The sequence below is a fragment of the Arachis ipaensis genome, chromosome B10 (genome assembly GCF_059453495.1).
Source record: "Arachis ipaensis isolate K30076 ecotype BB chromosome B10, ASM5945349v1, whole genome shotgun sequence".
NCBI classification, from domain to species: Eukaryota; Viridiplantae; Streptophyta; class Magnoliopsida; order Fabales; family Fabaceae; genus Arachis; species Arachis ipaensis.
In genome coordinates this window covers 143,832,126-143,851,293 of record NC_142435.1, presented here as the reverse complement: position 1 = coordinate 143,851,293, position 19,168 = coordinate 143,832,126, and the positions used below count along the sequence as shown (strand labels likewise).

Genomic DNA, 19,168 nt, shown 5'->3' with positions numbered 1-19,168 from the left:
TGTATAGATACATGTGAAGCTACCTAGATTCTCCTCGCTTCAATTCACTACATAAGTACATATAGACCAGACAAGACTAGAGATTACGGTTAAGGACAGAAACTTGTACTTACTACTACTACTTGCTTTGCTAATTCATATAATTAACATTTTTTTTCTATGGTATTTTTCGTTCTAATAAGCCAAAAACTAATCTGTTGAATTGAAGCTTTGAACTTTATTAAAAGTTTTTTGCTGATGAATAAATTGCTGTATATATAAGGTGAAATTCGAATCCCAATATTTGGTTAAACAGACAAATAAAATGATTGCTCGACAAACTTAAGTTGGTTATTTAATTAACAAATTAACCATGCACATATGAGTGTGATCCAAGTGTGATTAATTACAACCTTACCCCACCTTTCATAATTATAGTTTGGCATTTGGTGAAGATGGACTGATGGAGAACATGGGATCGTGCTAAGTAGTAGTACAAACCATGTACTGTATTAGGTCCTTTAAATTTTCTCATAACACAGCTTGGGACTATGCTGGGATTTTTTTGTGGTTATTACAATGGTGAAAATTACAGCTGTGGTACACAACCAAGAAGAAAAAAAAAAAAAGGTGGTCCCAAAAGGACATGTTTGGCGGTTTTCTTTACGATGAGCTGTGTCTAATTTGGCCTCTTTCTGGTGACTGGTTGGTACTCTTCCTTCCACGACAACTCGCCACGTATTATTCATTCAATAAAACCCTAAAAGATTATTACACTTACACCCATAATCCAACTATATTAGACTATGTCCCAATTCATGTCACAAATTTTGCATGTGACTTGCACCCTTTTTTCCACTTTCCTTAGCTTGCAACCAATTTTTTCGAATTCGGTTAAAAAGGTATCTAATTTCTAAAGCGGGTTCAATGCTCTTATCTTCAATTCTTTTCATGTGTGCTGACAACTGAATAATTACAATGAAGCCCTTAGATACGCGCTTGTAATCAGATAAGATAAGACCAACCAGTTTTCATCATATATATCAACCTAGCTATATATGTATTTTCTTTTTTTAACTTTCTGTGAAATTAAATCCGTTATGTATATAGATGCAATATATTTAGCTTTGTTCCTTGTTAATAATAAATTATACAATAATTATTTTTTTTCAATTAAAAGAAAAAGTATTGCTTTGTCCTTATACCAAATTCATTGTTCCTATTGAAGTTTTTCATTTATGTAAGCCATTATAATGATAACGAAAGAATTAAAAGGATTCTCCATTGAGGAAAAAATTGAAAGGAAGAAAACAAATTAAAATTTCCAATTTCCAACTCTCACATTCACATCACTTCATCACTGTATGGTACTGCTAAACATAAACTTTCAAGGAAAAGGGCGGTGCCCTGAGTGGGAGGGAAACTCACGTGACAAGGACGTGATAGTGACAAACACAGTGTGTTTGATGAGTAATAAGGTCCACTCACTCGTGGATTTAATTCCTTAAATACAAAATTATCTTTTTAAAAATAAAAATATTATTTATCCACTAAAATTAGACATTATATATTTTTTATAAATATATATTATTTAATTTTTTAATGCGTATTTTATATTTTAACATATATTTTATATTAATAATTAATTTTAATATATATAATATAATTATTTTAAAAAATAATTAAAAAATGCGGAGCGAACCAGCGGAAAATCATTTGGCGCCGCGTGTGGTGCGGAGAATTCACGTTGACACGTGGCAACTCTGTGGCTACAATTTCTGCAATCTTTTTCCACGTGGACCACTTGTTATCACGTTTATGATTCAGTGCCGTTACCCACTTTTTGCCTTTCCAACATTTCACATTTTCTTGCTTTAGGTTAGCTACACATAAGAATAATACACTCGGAATTTATGAAGTTAATGACTTATTAGTCTTAGTTTGGACTACAACAGTTGTACTAAGGATAATGAAAGGAAATGCGAATATGCTATATTGCTATTGCTATTGCTATGGATTAATGAATCAGTTTAGAAAAACTCATTGAGTACTTCTTGTCGTGTTGATATGATGCTATTTATTATATAATAATTATATAGTGTTATTAAAAGTGAATTTAAATGCATTGGAATAGAGGTTATTATTTATGAATCTCAGACGTCGTTAGAAATATAATAAGTTCAGAGGAATTATGTGCCATGTGGTATTTGATATGAGATGATATTTTGACCCATAATAAATAAACACAAATAGCAGTTATTTATATATATTAAAAAATGAGAATCTGAATAGAGAAGATCAGTTGGTTCTAATGGAATAAATGAATGAAGGTAGTTATTAGAATATCAGTCCCTAAAAGTTACTAGAATTTATTCCGTAATTTATTACATAAGATATATTAAAGGCGGTATTATATATTATATATCTAAATTAAAAATCCGATAATTCATTATAAGTGTCAGATAATTCTTACTTTTTAAATTAACTTTTGAAATGATGAGTTACATATACTTAATTTTTTATATAACATTAGAGTCACGTTAAAAATTGTTATTGAACTATTTTTATACCGCACAAAATTCAAGTAGCTTTTAAATTTTATATTCTAAGTCTTTGTCTAGTTCTTAAGAAAGTGTATTAAATCTTATATTATCTAAATTAAAAGTCTAATAATCTTTATAAATATAAAATAGATTAGAGTAAAGTATTTTCTATTTTTAACGTTTGGAGTAAGTCTTAAAATTGTCTTTAATATTTAAATTGTCTTATTTAGGTCTCTAATATTTTAAAATTGGCTCAATATTGTCCTATCGTTAGGGATCTGTTAACAAAATTGACGTCGGGACAAAATTGAGACGATTTTGAAACGTTAAGGACTTAAGTAGGACGAAAATGTTGATGACAAAAATAATACATAAAAATAAATTTTAATTTTATCTTTCAATAATATCAATTTTTACGGTACATAGTTATTCCATTTTTTTTAACCACATCTAACTAAATTAAACTTAATCACATTACTTTTATTCTAAATAAATTTATTTTTTTATAACTTTACTCTTAAAACTTTTTACTCATCATGAAATGTTTGTAGAATAATAACTAGTACATAAATTTGTAAAAAAGAAAAAATGATACATATACAATAAAGTATAAATTGTACCTTTTGTTTCTAACGTATCAAAATTCTTTAATGTTTAAGAGTAAAAGTCTTTAAAAGAAAAATTATAAAAAAATAAATTTATTTAGAATAAAGGTAATGTGATTAAGTGTAATTTACTTATATGTGATTAAAAAATAATTGAATAACTATGTACCATAAAAATTTGATACTATTGAAGGATAAAATTAAAATTTATTTCTATGTATCGTTTTTGTCCCCAACGTTTTCGTCCTATTTACGTCCCTAACGTTTTAAAATCATCTCAATTATGTCTCGCCGTCAATTCTGTTAATAGATCCTAACGGTAGGACAATATTGAGCCAATTTTAAAACATTAGAGAGTTAAATAGGACGATTTAAATGTTAGATATAACTTTAGGAATTATCCCAAACGTTAGGGGATAAAAACAATACTTTACTCATATAAAATAGCGGTTACTTTTTAACTTAATTTTTAAATAAATTAAGTTATACATTATTTAATTTCTTATATAGTATTAGAATCATGTTAAAAAATGTTTTTGGACTACTCTTACACCACACAGAAATTTAAGTTATTTTTAAATTTTATGTTAATTCTAATAAGTTTTTGTCTAATCTTGAATATAAAAAAATATATCAAATTTTATATTGTCTAAAATTAAAAATTTAATAATCCTCATAAATATGAAAAAATTCTTACCTCTTAAGTTAATTTTTTAAGGTAAGATAAGTTCACTTAATTTCTTATAAAATAGAATAATTTAGTAATAGCTAGTCAGAGAGATATATATATATATATATATATATATATATATATATATATATATATATATATATATATATATATATATATATATACTCCTAGAAAGTATGTAAAAGAGGAGGAAAAAAAAAAGAAGAGGATGGAGATAATTTATTCAAAAATATTGTATATACTATTCTTTGTATATACTTTATGCATATTATATGATGGGGGAGCAAATCAAATTAATAGATTAAGTATATATCTTAGTTATATGATGGAGATAATTTATTGGATTTCAAGTTTTATGTTGTTTAAGATAATAAATTTTGTTGTTATTATTAGTCTCATATTGTTCAGTTTATCAGACTTTTTTCATAGTATAAATAATTCATATATCTGTTCAAGAAATGTAATTGAGTTGAATATAAATTCAGTTTTCAACTTTTCCTTTTTTAGTTTCTTTTATCAAATAAAAAGTTAGTTTAAATACTTGACCAACTAATGTGGATTTTTATCTATTTTTACTATTGTAAAATTGTTAATATTACAAATACTAATGAATCTAAAAATTATATTAAAGTAGTGGGGTTGTTAACCTCCAATAAAAGATAAAAGTTTTATCTTTAATTCTCTAATTCACAATTTAAGCAAGTTTCTTAAGTTACCTTATCTATATAACATACATGGACTAGTCATAATAACTAATTAATTAAGAAGTGATAAGACAAAAAAAAAACAAAATAAGCACCATTAGCATTTTTTTTACGGTATTTCCTAATTTGGTAGGCAAATGACTAATTTGTCGCGATATTAAACTTCATTTAAGGGTTTGTTGTTGGCCAATGGATTACTACATATACAAGGCGGGATTCGAACCACCGAACTTACTTAAGCGGACTAGTGAACTAACCACTGTACCTATCTAACTTGGTTTAAGCACCACTAGTTTTGATGGGATGCCATGTGCTAAATATGGAAGAGAACATGAGGTGCTGATGAGGAGGCACCATCAAGCAAAAGCAACAGCACATCCTCAACCGCGCTCAGTACGTATGTAATGTTCCCTCCATTTCTGTCATACACATGCAAGAGCCACTAGAAAATAGTTCATTTGAAAGAAAAAAATTATTAGTAGATATCATTTTAGAGTTTACATTAATTATAGATTATTGCTTTTTCTTTTTAGATTTTGTGTTCTTCATTTTGGTTTTTTTTTTCCTTATTTATTTTAGTTATGTGTGATAACAAAATAATTCACATAGCTAAAATTGTATTTGCATTGGAAAGGATAAGCAAATATGGTTCCAATGTGAGTACGGTCATGCTTCTAAAATAGATAGAGAAGAGGGAGAGTAATCTGAGACTCTGAACTATTACTTTATTTGCCATTATTTTCTCCTGTTTCTTTTTTGGCTCTTATTAAGGAACTCATCCAATAGAGTAATATCAAATATAATTATACTAAATATACATTCATTAAAATTAATTACTATTAAAGAATGAGTCATCACATTTAGTTTTATCTCATTCTCTTTAGGGGAGTCATTGAATGAACATGTTTGAATTTGAAATATGGTTGTTCGGTCTTCAATACAAAATTTTCTATTACAACGAAGATTAAGAATATTTCAACATTTAAGATGTGGTTATGATAGTAATATTCAAGACCAAGATAAAAAAAATTAAGAATTTTTTCAATTTCTTCATTTTTTTTTGCTAAAAGTAAGGACTAATACTGTTTTTTATCTGACTTTACGATAAATATCATTATCATTGTCACTGTAAAAAATTTATTGGTACCGTCAGATTTATCATAAAAATTTAGCAGTAAATCCGACAGTATAAGTTTTTCCGGTAATTATTTACCAATAAATTTTTTCGTCTGCTGCTAATTACTATCAGAAAATTTTCGTTGATAGAATTTATCTTATGGTAAATTTAAATTTTAAATTTTTTAAAAAAAATTGTTAATTCTCATGTATTAAAATATACTCGTCAGCTACGAGAATAACTTCTAGTAAAACATAAGACGATAACAAGATAAATAACAACAATCCTAGATTCTTAGTTATCTCCATATGAGAAGAAAAGCATAAATACTAACAGATAACAATAATTAGCAATATATATTTTAACATATATTTTTTTAGTCTCAACAAAGTAGAAATACACTTAATTTTCATGAATAAGAAATCAGTAGTTACTTAATGAACACCCTTATCAGCAAGGTCCTTATCTCGAAATCGATATTCATGCAAAACCCAACCAGTTTGATCTTTCTTAGGTGCTTTACTTTTGTGAAACACTAGAGTCTTTATCTTGTCCACAACAAGCTTCTTGTTCTCGACGAATCTATACAAAAAAACGACCACATAAAGGTAATTGAATCCGTCGCAAAATGTAATTGGTTATACCAAATACTTTATACATAAAGGTTTCGTATATAATCAAATAAGAGTATAATCTAATCACTGAATAGAATCTATACTAAAATTTTAAGTATAAAAAAGATAGAACAATTTTTTTAAAAGCGAAAATCTAATTTCACTTGCAATTATTTTTTTAGAAATAATTAAAAAAATATAAAATAGGTCGTAGCATCTATATCAACTTACTTTTCTTTCAAACTAGATTGTAATGCAAAAAAGATTTTAATTTCACCCCAAAATTGAAACTAAATTAGATGACTCTTTAAAGTCTCAGACATGACCATAAAAGACATAGCATAAAGTTGTACCATGAATATAAAATCTCAATGTAGTCACAAGCAAAACCAAAAATAATTGTCAAGTCAATTTAGCAAATTATTCAAAATCAAATTGTACAAACCTACCATAATATAACATGCGGTTGAGACAAAAAAAAATAGCATAAAAGCATATTTTAACTAGAACCTCACACAATTTAATCATTTCTACAATATTTGCTTATACAAATTAGATAGAATTCTCTAAAATCACTCATCACTTGAGTGCCTACAACTACGTTTTTCCAGAAACCAATGCAGCCATCACAAAAGAATAAAGAAAGATTAAATAGTAAAAGTTTCAGAATCCAACAACTTCCCTTCAATCAAACAATCCAAAAAAAAAAAAAATCATAAAGAACCCCAAATTAAAAAAACCCTATATCAAAATAGAATAAAAAAATTCTATACCAAAACAATTAAAAAATCATGAATCAGATACTGTCTGATGCATGCTGCTGCTGTGCGCGGAGGACGACGGTGGCTCTTGGTGTGTGGAAGACGACGGCAGCTCTTGGTGCATGGCGCTATGGAGGAAGACAGAAAGAGAAGCGCTTCGAGGATGTGGGAGGGAGAAGAAAGGTTCGCGCCGCCGCGGGACGCGAGTTAGGACACTATGGGGCCGCGTCGATGGCGGAGAAGAGGGAAGAGTTTCGTCGTTGTTAGAGGCTAAGAAAATGGAGGATATTCAACACTGGGAGAGTGGGAGTAGAGGTGTTTCGGCGTTATGAAGAGTGAGACTAAAGAGGAGATCCTTTGGAGGTTGTTGGTGGCTGGCGCTAGTATAGGGGGCTGCCGGAGGCGTGGTTTGGAGGAGAGAGATGCAAAAAAAGAGAAAAGGGGTTTAGAGAGAGAGTGGGTCTTTCAAAATGAGGAGAGATGTGGGCGTGATTCTAATTTAGAGCAAAATTATTGTCGAATTTATTGGCAGATAAATCCAACGGTAATGTATTGCGTATGACCAAAACACAACATTCCATTAACTAAACTTTACCGGTAGCGGTAATTCCGACGGTAATGTTCCCACCAATTTTTTGTTTTTTTCCTCAAATTGTTACCGTCGTCGTATTTAGCGTAAAAAAACCGAATTCGCCAGTAAATCCGACACTAACGTCCGACATTAAATCTGATGGTAAATCTGACAGTATTTAACATTTTTCTTGTAGTGTATTATCACCAATATTATTACTACTATTCATATTATTTTCAGTATTATTATTACTATTATTATATTACAAATTTTTTAAGGCTAAGAGTACATATATTATTATAAGGTTTAATTAGTCTGTTGGTCCCTATAGTTTTACGAAATTTTTTATTAGATTCCTGTAATTTTTTCCTTTTAATTGAGTCCTTGTACCAAATTTTTTTTAATTTGGTCCCTACACTTTTTTTTCTTTTTATTTGGGTCACTGCACTAATTTTTTTTAGTTGGGTCTTTATAAAATTAAGCCAATTACTGCTAAGAGGGACCTAATTGAAAAAAAATTAGTACAAAAACCCAATTAAAAAAATATATAAAGACCTAATTAAAAATTTTACAAAATTATAAAAATCAACAGAATAATTAAACCTTCTTATAATTCTACATGGTTATTCGTTTGGCACGCACCATTAGTCCATTACTATTTACATTAAAGTACAATCTTACATGATTTAATTTATGCTCGTACTATTGCTAATCATTATTTAAAGTTATTAGATTAATGAGTACATGACTATTTTATGTAATTTGTATTGTTATTGTCATTGTTATGCCCAATCCTTTGTTGTGACGTTTATGCTCGGCTTCTCTCTCTTCAAGTTCGCGTTCTTTTTATTTGTGATCTCGTTCTGTCTCACGTGAAATACAAACGTTCTTGTTTGGTGGTCACCTCCATTTAACTGTTCGACTATCACCTCTTTGCAAATGTCTCTATTGTTGGAGTTGTCTTTTTTTTTTCAGTGAGCACTCCTCTATTGTTTCTTTAATTCTAATTTTTTTTATAAAATTAATTATGATTAATCTATACTTCTGAGTTAATTATTCTTGTTAATTTATTTGATTCTTGATAATTCTTTTTCTAAGTTAATTTTTTAAAAATAATTTTGTTGATTGTTGATGGTAATTGTTAATTCTGACTTTCGAGTTTGTGTTATGTATGTAATTATTAATTTTGTATTTTAAGACTTTATGTATCGTTCAGTTGTTGTTGATGTGAATAGAAATTTTGTATAAATTTGTGTTCAATAATCAATTTTTAGTTATTGGTTGTATATAATTTGTGTAAATTTGGGTTCAATAATTAGAAATTTGTGTAAGTAGTGACTAAAATTAGTTTGTTTTTTAATGGTAGAATATAATGTGTTTGTTAATTATGTATATTTTGATTTTTTATAGTCATAAATTTTAATGTTTGAATTTGTGAATTTTCAATGATAAATTATAGACAAATTAACATGTGAATTTTTAAATTTTATGAGTTTAGAAGTTATTAATTTTAAATATTTAAAATTTTATATTAAATTTTTAATAATTTTATTTTATATTTAATTAAACTGATTTAACTACGATTCCATTTTGATTAGACTATTAAACTATCGAATTAATCATTTAACTAGTTCAATGTTCTCACCATTTTAGTTAAAACTCACCAAAATTCTAATGATGTGAATGAAAATTATGATGAGGAGGTTGAAAAGCGGTACCTCATCATAAACCAAATACATGTATCAAACAAGCTGAATGTTCCGATCAAGACGAAAAAAAAAAAAAAAAACTTTAATAGATAAGTCCTAAACAAAATAACAAGGGAGAGGCTTGACCAAATTAAACAAGATCGTCCATGGTGGTGCTTTGTAAATGTTACGGATCCGGCCTTCGGATCCGCCTCTCTTCTAGAAGGCTTGAAACCGGTTCTTTAGAACTTCTAACTGACTTTCGAAATAAAACGTCTTCCCTATCTTGGCCAAACAAGATAAGATAAGATAACTCCCATCACCTATAAATAAGAAGACCCAAGTCCCTACAGGTATTCATCCATTCCTTACACCTTATACCTCTCAGATCCATTCTGACTTGAGCGTCGAAGTGTCTTTGCAGGTACCTCCCCCCATTGCTTCAGTCAAATAATCCGGCATCCACCTCGACCCGCAAGTTCTCGATCCATCTCTCAACCCGTACCGAAGACTTCCGGTACATTGGCGCTGTCTGTGGGGATACTACGCCGGTTGAGTCGGAATGGTGGACGAATTTGAAGAACACTCCGTCAGCCATCAAGACGACTCTAGAACGCGAAACCCTACCCCTGAAAACCAAGAAGCCGTACTCCACAGAAGGATTGCAAGCGCTGTCCATAACAAAGAAGACACTACTATCATCACAAAAACTCGGCATCCCGAGAACCTGGAAGAAAAGTCGACCCAAATAATCCAGGAGCTCTGCCACCGAGTACAAGAACTCGAAGGCCGGATCACCGCAAAAGAAAAACACATCACCAGAAACGAAAGTCACACGACTTCTAGATCCAGATCCCGCCACGGCAGATCGCCGGAACGGCGACACGCCAAAAGGCATAATAGAAGCACCTCGCGCGGTCAAAGACGCGACAGATCACCAGAACGGCGACACAACAAAAGATACGACCGCAGTATTTCCCGTGACCCCGCTCACACGGAAGACGACCGACGACACCGAGACACAAAGCGCACGAGGAACGACCACACGATAATGGGAGCTACCCCCTTCACAGAAAGGATCTTAAAAGTAAAACTACCCAAAGGTTTCGATAAACCCACGGATATGAAATACGCCGGAACAAAAGATTCCCAGGAACACCTAACGGCCTTCGAGGCCAGAATGAACCTAGAAGGAGCAGCCGACGCGGTCCGATGCAGAGCTTTTCCGGTAACCCTAGCAGGGCCAGCAATCAAGTGGTTCAACGCCCTCCCAAACGGATCCATAACCAGCTTCCATGGCATCTCGCGAAAGTTCATGGCCCAATTCACAACTAGAATCACTAAAGCCAAACACCCCATCAGTCTACTAGGGGTCACACAGAAACAAGACGAATCCACAAGGAAATACCTCGACTGCTTCAACGATGAATGCCTAACGGTCGACGGACTCACGGATTCCGTCGCAAGCCTCTGTCTAACCAACGGGCTCATGAACGAAGATTTTCGCAAACACCTTACCACCAAACCAGTATGGACCATGCACGAGATCCAGAACGTCGCCAGAGATTACATCAATGACGAAGAAGTCAGCCAGGTCGTCGCCGCCAATAAACGGCAACACGGCAACGCCCAGCACGGCAGTTTGGCGCCCCGGCATAACCCACCACCCAGAGAAAATCAGAGGGACCACCCTAAGCCAACAAACGCAAACTGACCGCCCAGAATCGGCAAATTCTCTAATTACACACCCCTAACAGCTCCAATTACCGAGATATACCACCAAATAGCGGAGAGAGGTATCATCCCAAAAGCCCGGCAACTTAAAGAAAGAACGGGCGGCAGCAAAACCTTCTATTGCGACTACCACCAAGGATACGGGCATAGGACACAAGACTGTTTTGACCTTAAAGACGCCCTCGAATAAGCCATAAGGGACGGCAAACTCCCAGAGTTCACCAAAATCATCAGAGAACCAAAATGCACGAAAAGTGACAGGTCGCCAGAAAGAGAAGGGTGCAACCCGAGGACACAAAAACAAACCCCCAAGGAAAGCCCAGAAGACGACCCAACCATAATAGTGAACGTTATCACAGGCAAGGACGTGTCAGGAAAATCGAAAATAACACTAAAAAAGGACCTCAAAGTCCTGGCCGTCAGAGACCAAGCTCCAACCAATACCACCGGCAAAACGATAACTTTCCTACCCGAGGACTGCCAGCACGGCACCTCGGCTGAAGACGCTCCTTTCGTCATCTCGGCAAGAATCGGAATGGGACTAGTCCGGAGAATACTGGTGGACACCGGCGCAGACTCCAACATCCTTTTCTGAGGAGCCTTCGACAAGCTCGGGCTCCGCAACGAAAATCTCCAAACACACCGCAACGGCGTCACGGGACTCGGGGACAATTTTCTCAATCCAGAAGGTTGCATCACCCTCCCCCTCACCATAGGAACAGGTAACCAAAGGATGACAATTCTATCTAAATTTGTGGTCCTAAAAGACTCCACCGCTTACAACGTCATCCTCGGGAGAAAAACAATCAATGATTTCTCGGCCATCATCTTCATCAAATACCTTCTTATGAAATTCATAACGGAAGACGGCTCCATCGGGACCATCCACGGAGACCGGGAAGTCGCGGCAGAATGCGACAACACCAGTCTGGCTTTGCGGAAAAAATCTCGTGACGCGGCTGGGATATTCCTAGCCGACCTAGACGCCCGACAAGATGGCCAACCTAGGCCAGAACCGGAAGGCGACATGGAAAAACTACAAGTAGGGCAAACCAAAGACGAATACACCTTCATCAACAGGAACCTCCCATATGACCTTAAAGAAGACCTTTCCCAATTTTTGAAACAAAACAGAGACTTGTTCGCTTTTACGCCAGCCGACATGCCTGGGATAGACCCCGACCTAATGTCCCACCGGCTAGCCGTAGACCCCAAGGCCAAACTCGTGGCACAAAGGAGATGGAAAACGTTGTCAGACCGAGCGACCGAGGTCAAGAGACAAGTACAAGCCTTACTCGAAGCAAACTTCATCCGAGAACTACCCTACACGACGTGGTTAGCAAACGTCGTACTAGTAAAAAAGTCCAACGAAAAGTGGCGAATGTGCGTCGACTACACGGACCTCAACAAAGCCTGTCCAAAAGACGTCTTTCGCCTGCCAAACATCGACGGGTTGGTGGACGCCGCATCCGGACATCGATACCTCAGCTTCATGGACGCATACTCCGGCTATAATCAAATACCCATGCACCGACCCGACGAAGAAAAAATGGCATTCATCACCCCCGACGGAACCGTCGGAACGTACTGTTACACAGTCATGCCTTTCGGCTTGAAGAACGCCGGAGCCACCTACCAACGGCTCGTTAACAAGATATTCCAGAACCTGTCCGGAACAAAACTAGAAGTCTACATAGACAACATGCTCGCCAAGACCGACTCCGGCGAACAACTCATCAGCGACCTCAAGGTCATAATGAACACCCTACGAAAGCACCAAATGCGACTCAACCCGACAAAATGCGCCTTCGGCATGGAGGCAGGGAAGTTCCTCGGCTTTATGATCACACAACGTGGAGTTGAAGCCAACCCAGAGAAATGTCGCACCGTCCTTGAGATGACAAGCCCAAAAAACATAAACGACATCCAAAAGCTCACCGGCCGTCTGACAGCACTATCTCGCTTTCTCGGAGCATCAGCTCAAAAGGCAATCCCCTTCTTCAGACTAATGAAAAAAGGAACCCCTTTAAAATGGTAAGCAGAATGCGAAGAAGCATTCTAACATTTCAAGAAAGTCCTAGCGGAACCAACAGTCCTTGCCAAACCCCAAACAGGGGAGACTTTCTACTTATACCTCTCCATAACAGAAGAAGCACTCGTAGCGGCACTCATCCGTGAAAACGAGAAGAAAGAACAAAAACCCATATATTTCATAAGCAAGGTCCTACAAGACACGGAAACTCGCTACTCGCGCCTGGAAAAACTAGCCTTCGCCCTCCTCACGGCCTTCCGACGTCTGCGGCAATATTTTCAGGCCCACCCCGTGATAGTTCGAACTGACCAAGCAGTTAAACAGGTACTACAAAAACCCGATTTAGCGGGCAGAATGCTAGCATGGTCCATTGAACTATCCCAGTTCGATATCAAGTTCGAACCCCGATACGCAATCAAAGCACAGGCCATGGCCGACTTCATCGCCGAGATGACGTCGGGAAACTCCACCCCCGAATCATGGAAACTACACGTTGACGGCTCCTCGAACGTCACTTCCGGAGGTGCCGGAGTCATTCTCGAAAGTCAAAATGGAGTCGTGATCGAACAGTCAGTATGATACAAATTCCCAGTCTCAAACAACCAAGCAGAATATGAGGCCCTCCTGGCAGGCTTAGCCCTAGCCAAAGAAGTCGGAGCAAAAGTCCTGGAAATAAATACGGATTCGCAAGTAGTCAGTTCCCAAATTAACGAAGACTACCAAACACGAGATCCCTTGCTACAACAATACCTCGCCAAAGTTAACAAACTAAAGGAAGAATTCAACCACGTAACCATACGACAAGTCCCCAGGGAACGTAATGCCAGGGCCGACCTCCTCTCTAAACTAGCCAGCACTAAACCAGGACACGGCAACAAATCGCTAATTCAGGAAGTCGTCAAATCACTGTCCATATCCACGACGGCTAACGCCTATCTGACACTCTCCCACCAAGGATCGTGGACCTACCCCATCCTATAATATCTTCTCAAAGGAACACTACCCGAAGACCCCAAAGAGGAAAAACGGACAAAAAGGGAAGCCGCCAACTATACAATCGTCGCAAGACAACTAAAAAATCGGATTCTCGCAACCCCTGCTCAAATGCGTCAAAACCGGAGACACGGAGTACATACTCCACGAAATATATGAAGGTTGTTGCGGCCACCACGTCGGAGGTAAAACCCTTGCCCAAAAAGTCATCCGGGCCGGCTACTTCTGGCCCACGGTCATCCGGGACTCCGCGCAGCTAGTAAAAAATTGCGACAAATGCCAAAGGCACGCCAATATCCACCAAGCAGCCCCACACTAGCTTAGCATCATATCGGCAGAGCGGCTATTCGGCACCTGGGGGATCGACCTTGTTGGACCTTTTCCCATGGCACCCGGCCAACTCCGATACCTCATCGTCGCCATAGATTACTACATTAAGTGGATCGAGGCCGATCCCCTGGCCTCTATCACGGCAACCCAATGTCGAAAATTCCTCTGGCGATAGATCATCACCCGATTCGGGATCCCTGAGATCGTCATCTCGGACAACGGAACCCAATTCGCTGACAAAAAATTCAGAGAATTCCTAAAAGGACTATGCATATCCCACCGTTTTAGCTCAGTAGAACACCCCCAAACAAACGAACAGGTGGAATCCGCAAACAAAATAATAGTTAAAGGACTCAAGAAACGGCTCGACGAAGCCAAAGGACTATGGGCGGATGAACTCGGATCGGTCTTATGGTCATACCGCACGACCCCCTAAACAGCCACCGGGAAACCCTCTTCCGATTAACATACGGCACGGAGGCTGTTATCCCAGTGGAGATAGGAGACCCCAGTCCACGGAGAACGATCGGGGGTAATGACGAAGAAGCAGAACGAGACCTCACTGACGAAGTAAGAAGCATAGCTCATCTCAGGGAACTAGCCCTAAAACAGAGAATCAGCCTAAGATACAACAACGGAGTCATCCGACGAGAATTCGCAACTGCCGACCTCGTCCTACGACGAAATGACATCGGTCCCCCAACCCCAGGAGAAGGGAAACTCACCTCCAGCTGGGAAGGACCATACAGAATCAAGGCTGCAATCGGAAAGGGAGCATACAAGCTCGAACGGCTTAACGACGACGAAGTCCCAAGGACATGGAACGCCGCCAACTTACGACGTTACTACACTTAGACCGACCTCCCTAGGTTACCCTTTTTATACTATGTCTTTCCTTTACTTATCTTTCCCTTTTACAATTTTAAATTTCAGAATCTCGGGTACTCTTTCCCGCCATAGACGGAGGGTTTTAACGAGGCCCAACCATCAATAAAATTCCATTAAGCTATTTCCATCTTCTTTTTCCTTTTTAAAAGTGTCCCAAATACGGAACAAAAATACGGCCACCACTGAGGGATCGATCACCCCCAGGCCCGAAATACGGATATCTATGAAAAATCGACCTCGCGACGGTCTGCTCACCCCAAACAAAGAGAACAAAATAAAAAATAGAACAGCTTAAAACGGAATAGAAAAAGAGGCCCGAACGGCCCAAAAATCATTAAACGAAGTTTAAAACTACGAGTTCACGGTTACACGGCCCACGGCCAACCAAATACCCAAAACAAAAATCAAGTTCAAAGCAAATCCAAAATACAAGATATAAAACTACTCAAGGTCGAAAATTCGGCCATCACGGACGGTCTTGAAAGCCCCCATCACAGACACGTCCACACCAGGAGCCAACACCAAGGCCTGGGCCCTCATCGTCTCCTCGGTGGCAGCGATCGCACCCTTAGCATCAGCCAACAGCTCCGTCTTCTCTTTCTTCAGGGCAGCAACTTCGGCCTTCAAAACTTCCAGCTCGCCTAGAAGCACGGCAGCTTGAGAACCCGCGTCGGAAGCCCGTCGCCGCTCCTCGCTCAGTTGGGAAAGAAGCGAAGTCTCGACCTCCGAAAGACGGAGGATCTTTGCCCCGACTTCCTCGGAAGACTTCACTGCCTTCTTCCTCGCTACCTCGGCAGCCTCGAACTGCTCTTTCAACTTAGCCACCTCAGCTTGCGAATGACGGAGCTTCTTGTCCAACAAACCAACCTGAGCCATAACGGGCTCAGCCTTCCGAATAACAACAGCAGATCGGAGGAGGGCATGATACACCGACTTAGCCTGGAATGAAACATCACAATCATAAAAAAACGGCTCTGTGCCAGGCATCAAGTGCTGATCTATGAAACCCGAAGCATCAAAACGTCGATCCATCACACTGGGCACAACACCCTCCTCCTCAAAAGTCTCGCTGCTAGGTTCCTCAGGCCTCTTTCTCTTCCGAGAAGCCTCGACAGCCGTGACCACGACGACTTCAGGTGAATTCACGGGACCAGGCAAAGCCCGAGCGTCGGCCCTCACCCTCGACAAAACCACCTCCTGAGAAACAGCCTGAGAGTCCACGGCGGGATTAGAGACAGGGGTAGCAGGAGACAACGATCCCTCCTCCCGACCCATCGCCGCCTTCAGCCGCGCCAGGAAAGTCAAACCACCAGCCATCTCAACTGAAAGAAACCAAAGAAAAATCAAGTTACAAAAACGGGAAAACAAACATGAAAACCGAAAAAGAGACAGCCACACACCAATATACGTCCGACAAGCCTCAGGGTCCCCCATGACGTCTCGAGGATTTAACGGGCGCTCGCCGAACAAATGCCACAAGACACTGGCAATGTCCTTATCCTCGGGAGACAAACCATCATAAATAACCTTAGTCAAAACCGACGGCCCGGCACGGAAATTCCAATAGGTCGGAAGCCGGCGCATGCCCTCTAGCGACAACCAAAATGGATGATGCCCCTGGGCGGGGCGCACCTTAAAGTACTCTCTCTTAAAACCATGGAAAGAGTCTTCAAACAAACCAAAAATACGGCGATGAGGCTAAGCCCGGAACGACATATACCCTTTCTTATGCTTCCCCTCCTTAGACGGAAGAGTACATAAGAAAAGAAAAAGGAAGACAGGAACAGAAACCAGGAGATCAAGATATTGACACACAAGCTCAAAAGTTCGAACGGCTGCCCAACTATTCGGGTGAAGCTGAGACGGCGCCACGGAACACCGACTCAGCAACTCCTGAACAAACGGCGAAAAAGGAAGCCGCACGCCGAGCCGAGTGAACATCGACTCGTAAACCCACATCCAGTCCGGCACAGTGGGCGAATGGAGGTTCAAGTAACAAAATCGCTCGTCGGCATCCGGGAGGACGAGCTCATACTGCCTCTCCTCATCACCACCACCACAAATCGCCTCCTGATCACGGAGCCTTTGAAGATCATCCTCCGTCATCCGTGACGGAACGCCCCACACATCGCTAGTCACCCAAGTGTAGCGAGCGGAGACGCCCCTAGAAGGCGCTATCGGGGCACCCACACCCTCACTTCTCCGCCGGTGCATGCCTAAAACAGGGAGGAGCACCACCATCAGCCTACTAACCCTACGCAGAAGCAAGAAAAAAACCTACCACGACTACTAACACGGCGGTGCTCAGCCCCTTCAAGACACGAAAACCACCACCCAAAACACAAAAACGCAGCACAAAAAGGAAAATGGTAAGAACAATGCATGGCAAATACAGAACAACGAACATCACAAGAGTGAAAAACAAGAAAGAACAGAGAAAAACTAACCTGACAACGAAGAAAAAGCCTGAGAAAAAGATGAGAAACAGAAGCTCCACCTCGAAGCAACACCAAAAACGCCACACAGAAGAAGAACAGTTTCCTTCAGAAGAGAGAGCGAAAAGTGAAATGAAATAAACGAAGGAAGTAAAGAGGAAAACCAAAACGGTTTTTAAAAGGGACAGCGAAAGACACAAATAGCCCTAAGCAATAAAAGGCGCGTAGGGGCAAAAAAGGAAAACGTCCCCTCACATTAAATGCCCCCTCGAAAAAGGAAGCTAATAAAGCACGCCTCGAAGAACGCAACGGACGCAGTGGACACAGAAGAGTTGCGTCAGACCAAAACGGACAGACGAACCTTCAGCGCGATCATCAAAGCCAAAGCCGAGATACCGACCTCCCTGCGAAGAACCAAACGACCGCCCGAGAAAAAACTGAAGACCAAGCCCGCGGTCAAAGCCACATCTCCCAGCGACAGACCGACCTTGCTCGCTCTCCCGCTGCGGGGGCAACTATTACGGATCCGGCCCTCGGATCCGCCTCTCTTCTAGAAGGCCCGAAACCGGCCCTCTAGAACTCCTAACCGACTTTCGAAATCAAACGTCTTCCCTATTTTGGCCAAACAAGATAAGATAAGATAACTCCCATCACCTATAAATAAGAGGACCCAAGTCCCTACAGGTATTCATCCATTCCTCACACCTTATACCTCTCATATCTATTCTTACTTGAGCGTCAGAGTGTCTTTGCAGGTACTTCCCCCTATTGCTTCAGTCAAATAATCCGGCATCCGCCTCGACCCACAAATTCTCGATCCATCTCTCAACTCGTACCGAAGACTTCCAGTACAATAAACAACCTCGTTTGTCAATGTGTGTGTGACTGTGTTATGTGTATATCTATATTTTATAGTGTAATTGAGTTTGTAAAAAGTCAACATTTCGGAGACTAGTTTTGCAAATAAAACAAATAGTCTAATACCGTGAGTATTAAATTAATATATAAAAGTCAAACATTTTTATTATAATTATTTATCTAATAATTAAAGAGGTAAATTTGTTAATAAATTATAATTTAAATAATATAATCTTTCTATTTTTATTTAAAGATTTTAATTTGAGTCTCATTTTTAATTTTAGAAAAAAAAAATAAACAGGTGAACTTTATTTTGTAATACTTTGTCTTAATTGAAACATGATTAAATTGTTAGCCAAAGGAAAAAAAAAAGAAAAAGAAAAATACAAAGAGAAAGGTTGCTCTTTTTGAAAATTTTGACTTAACGATGAATACAATTCGCCAATTAAATTAAGAGACTTTGACCAAGACTAACTATGTGAATTGGGAGAAGGCATGCCGAGTCAGAGGAGACAGCCTGCAAATTTCAACGGAGGACGACGGCAATAAAATAAAATATTATTATAAGTTAATTCATATTAGACAAATTCAAACTAGCATACATATATACTACTGTTACTAGCAT

The 19,168-nt window shown here is 38.3% G+C and overlaps 2 protein-coding genes and 1 pseudogene across 2 annotated transcripts; 2 read left to right on the top strand and 1 right to left on the bottom strand.

Annotated features, from left to right (window-relative positions):
* Positions 1 to 9,835: 9,835 nt before the first annotated feature.
* Positions 9,836 to 11,602, top strand: LOC148581992 (uncharacterized; annotated as a pseudogene).
* A 3,171-nt stretch (positions 11,603 to 14,773) lies between these two features.
* Positions 14,774 to 15,217, top strand: LOC148581991 (uncharacterized). Its single transcript, XM_088494826.1, has one exon. It carries the CDS (start codon positions 14,774 to 14,776, stop codon positions 15,215 to 15,217), a length of 444 nt encoding a protein of 147 aa, XP_088350952.1.
* A 474-nt stretch (positions 15,218 to 15,691) lies between these two features.
* LOC148581990 (uncharacterized) lies at positions 15,692 to 16,282 on the bottom strand. Its single transcript, XM_088502058.1, has one exon. The coding sequence runs from the start codon at positions 16,280 to 16,282 to the stop codon at positions 15,692 to 15,694; it is 591 nt and encodes a 196-aa protein (XP_088358184.1).
* Positions 16,283 to 19,168: the final 2,886 nt, after the last annotated feature.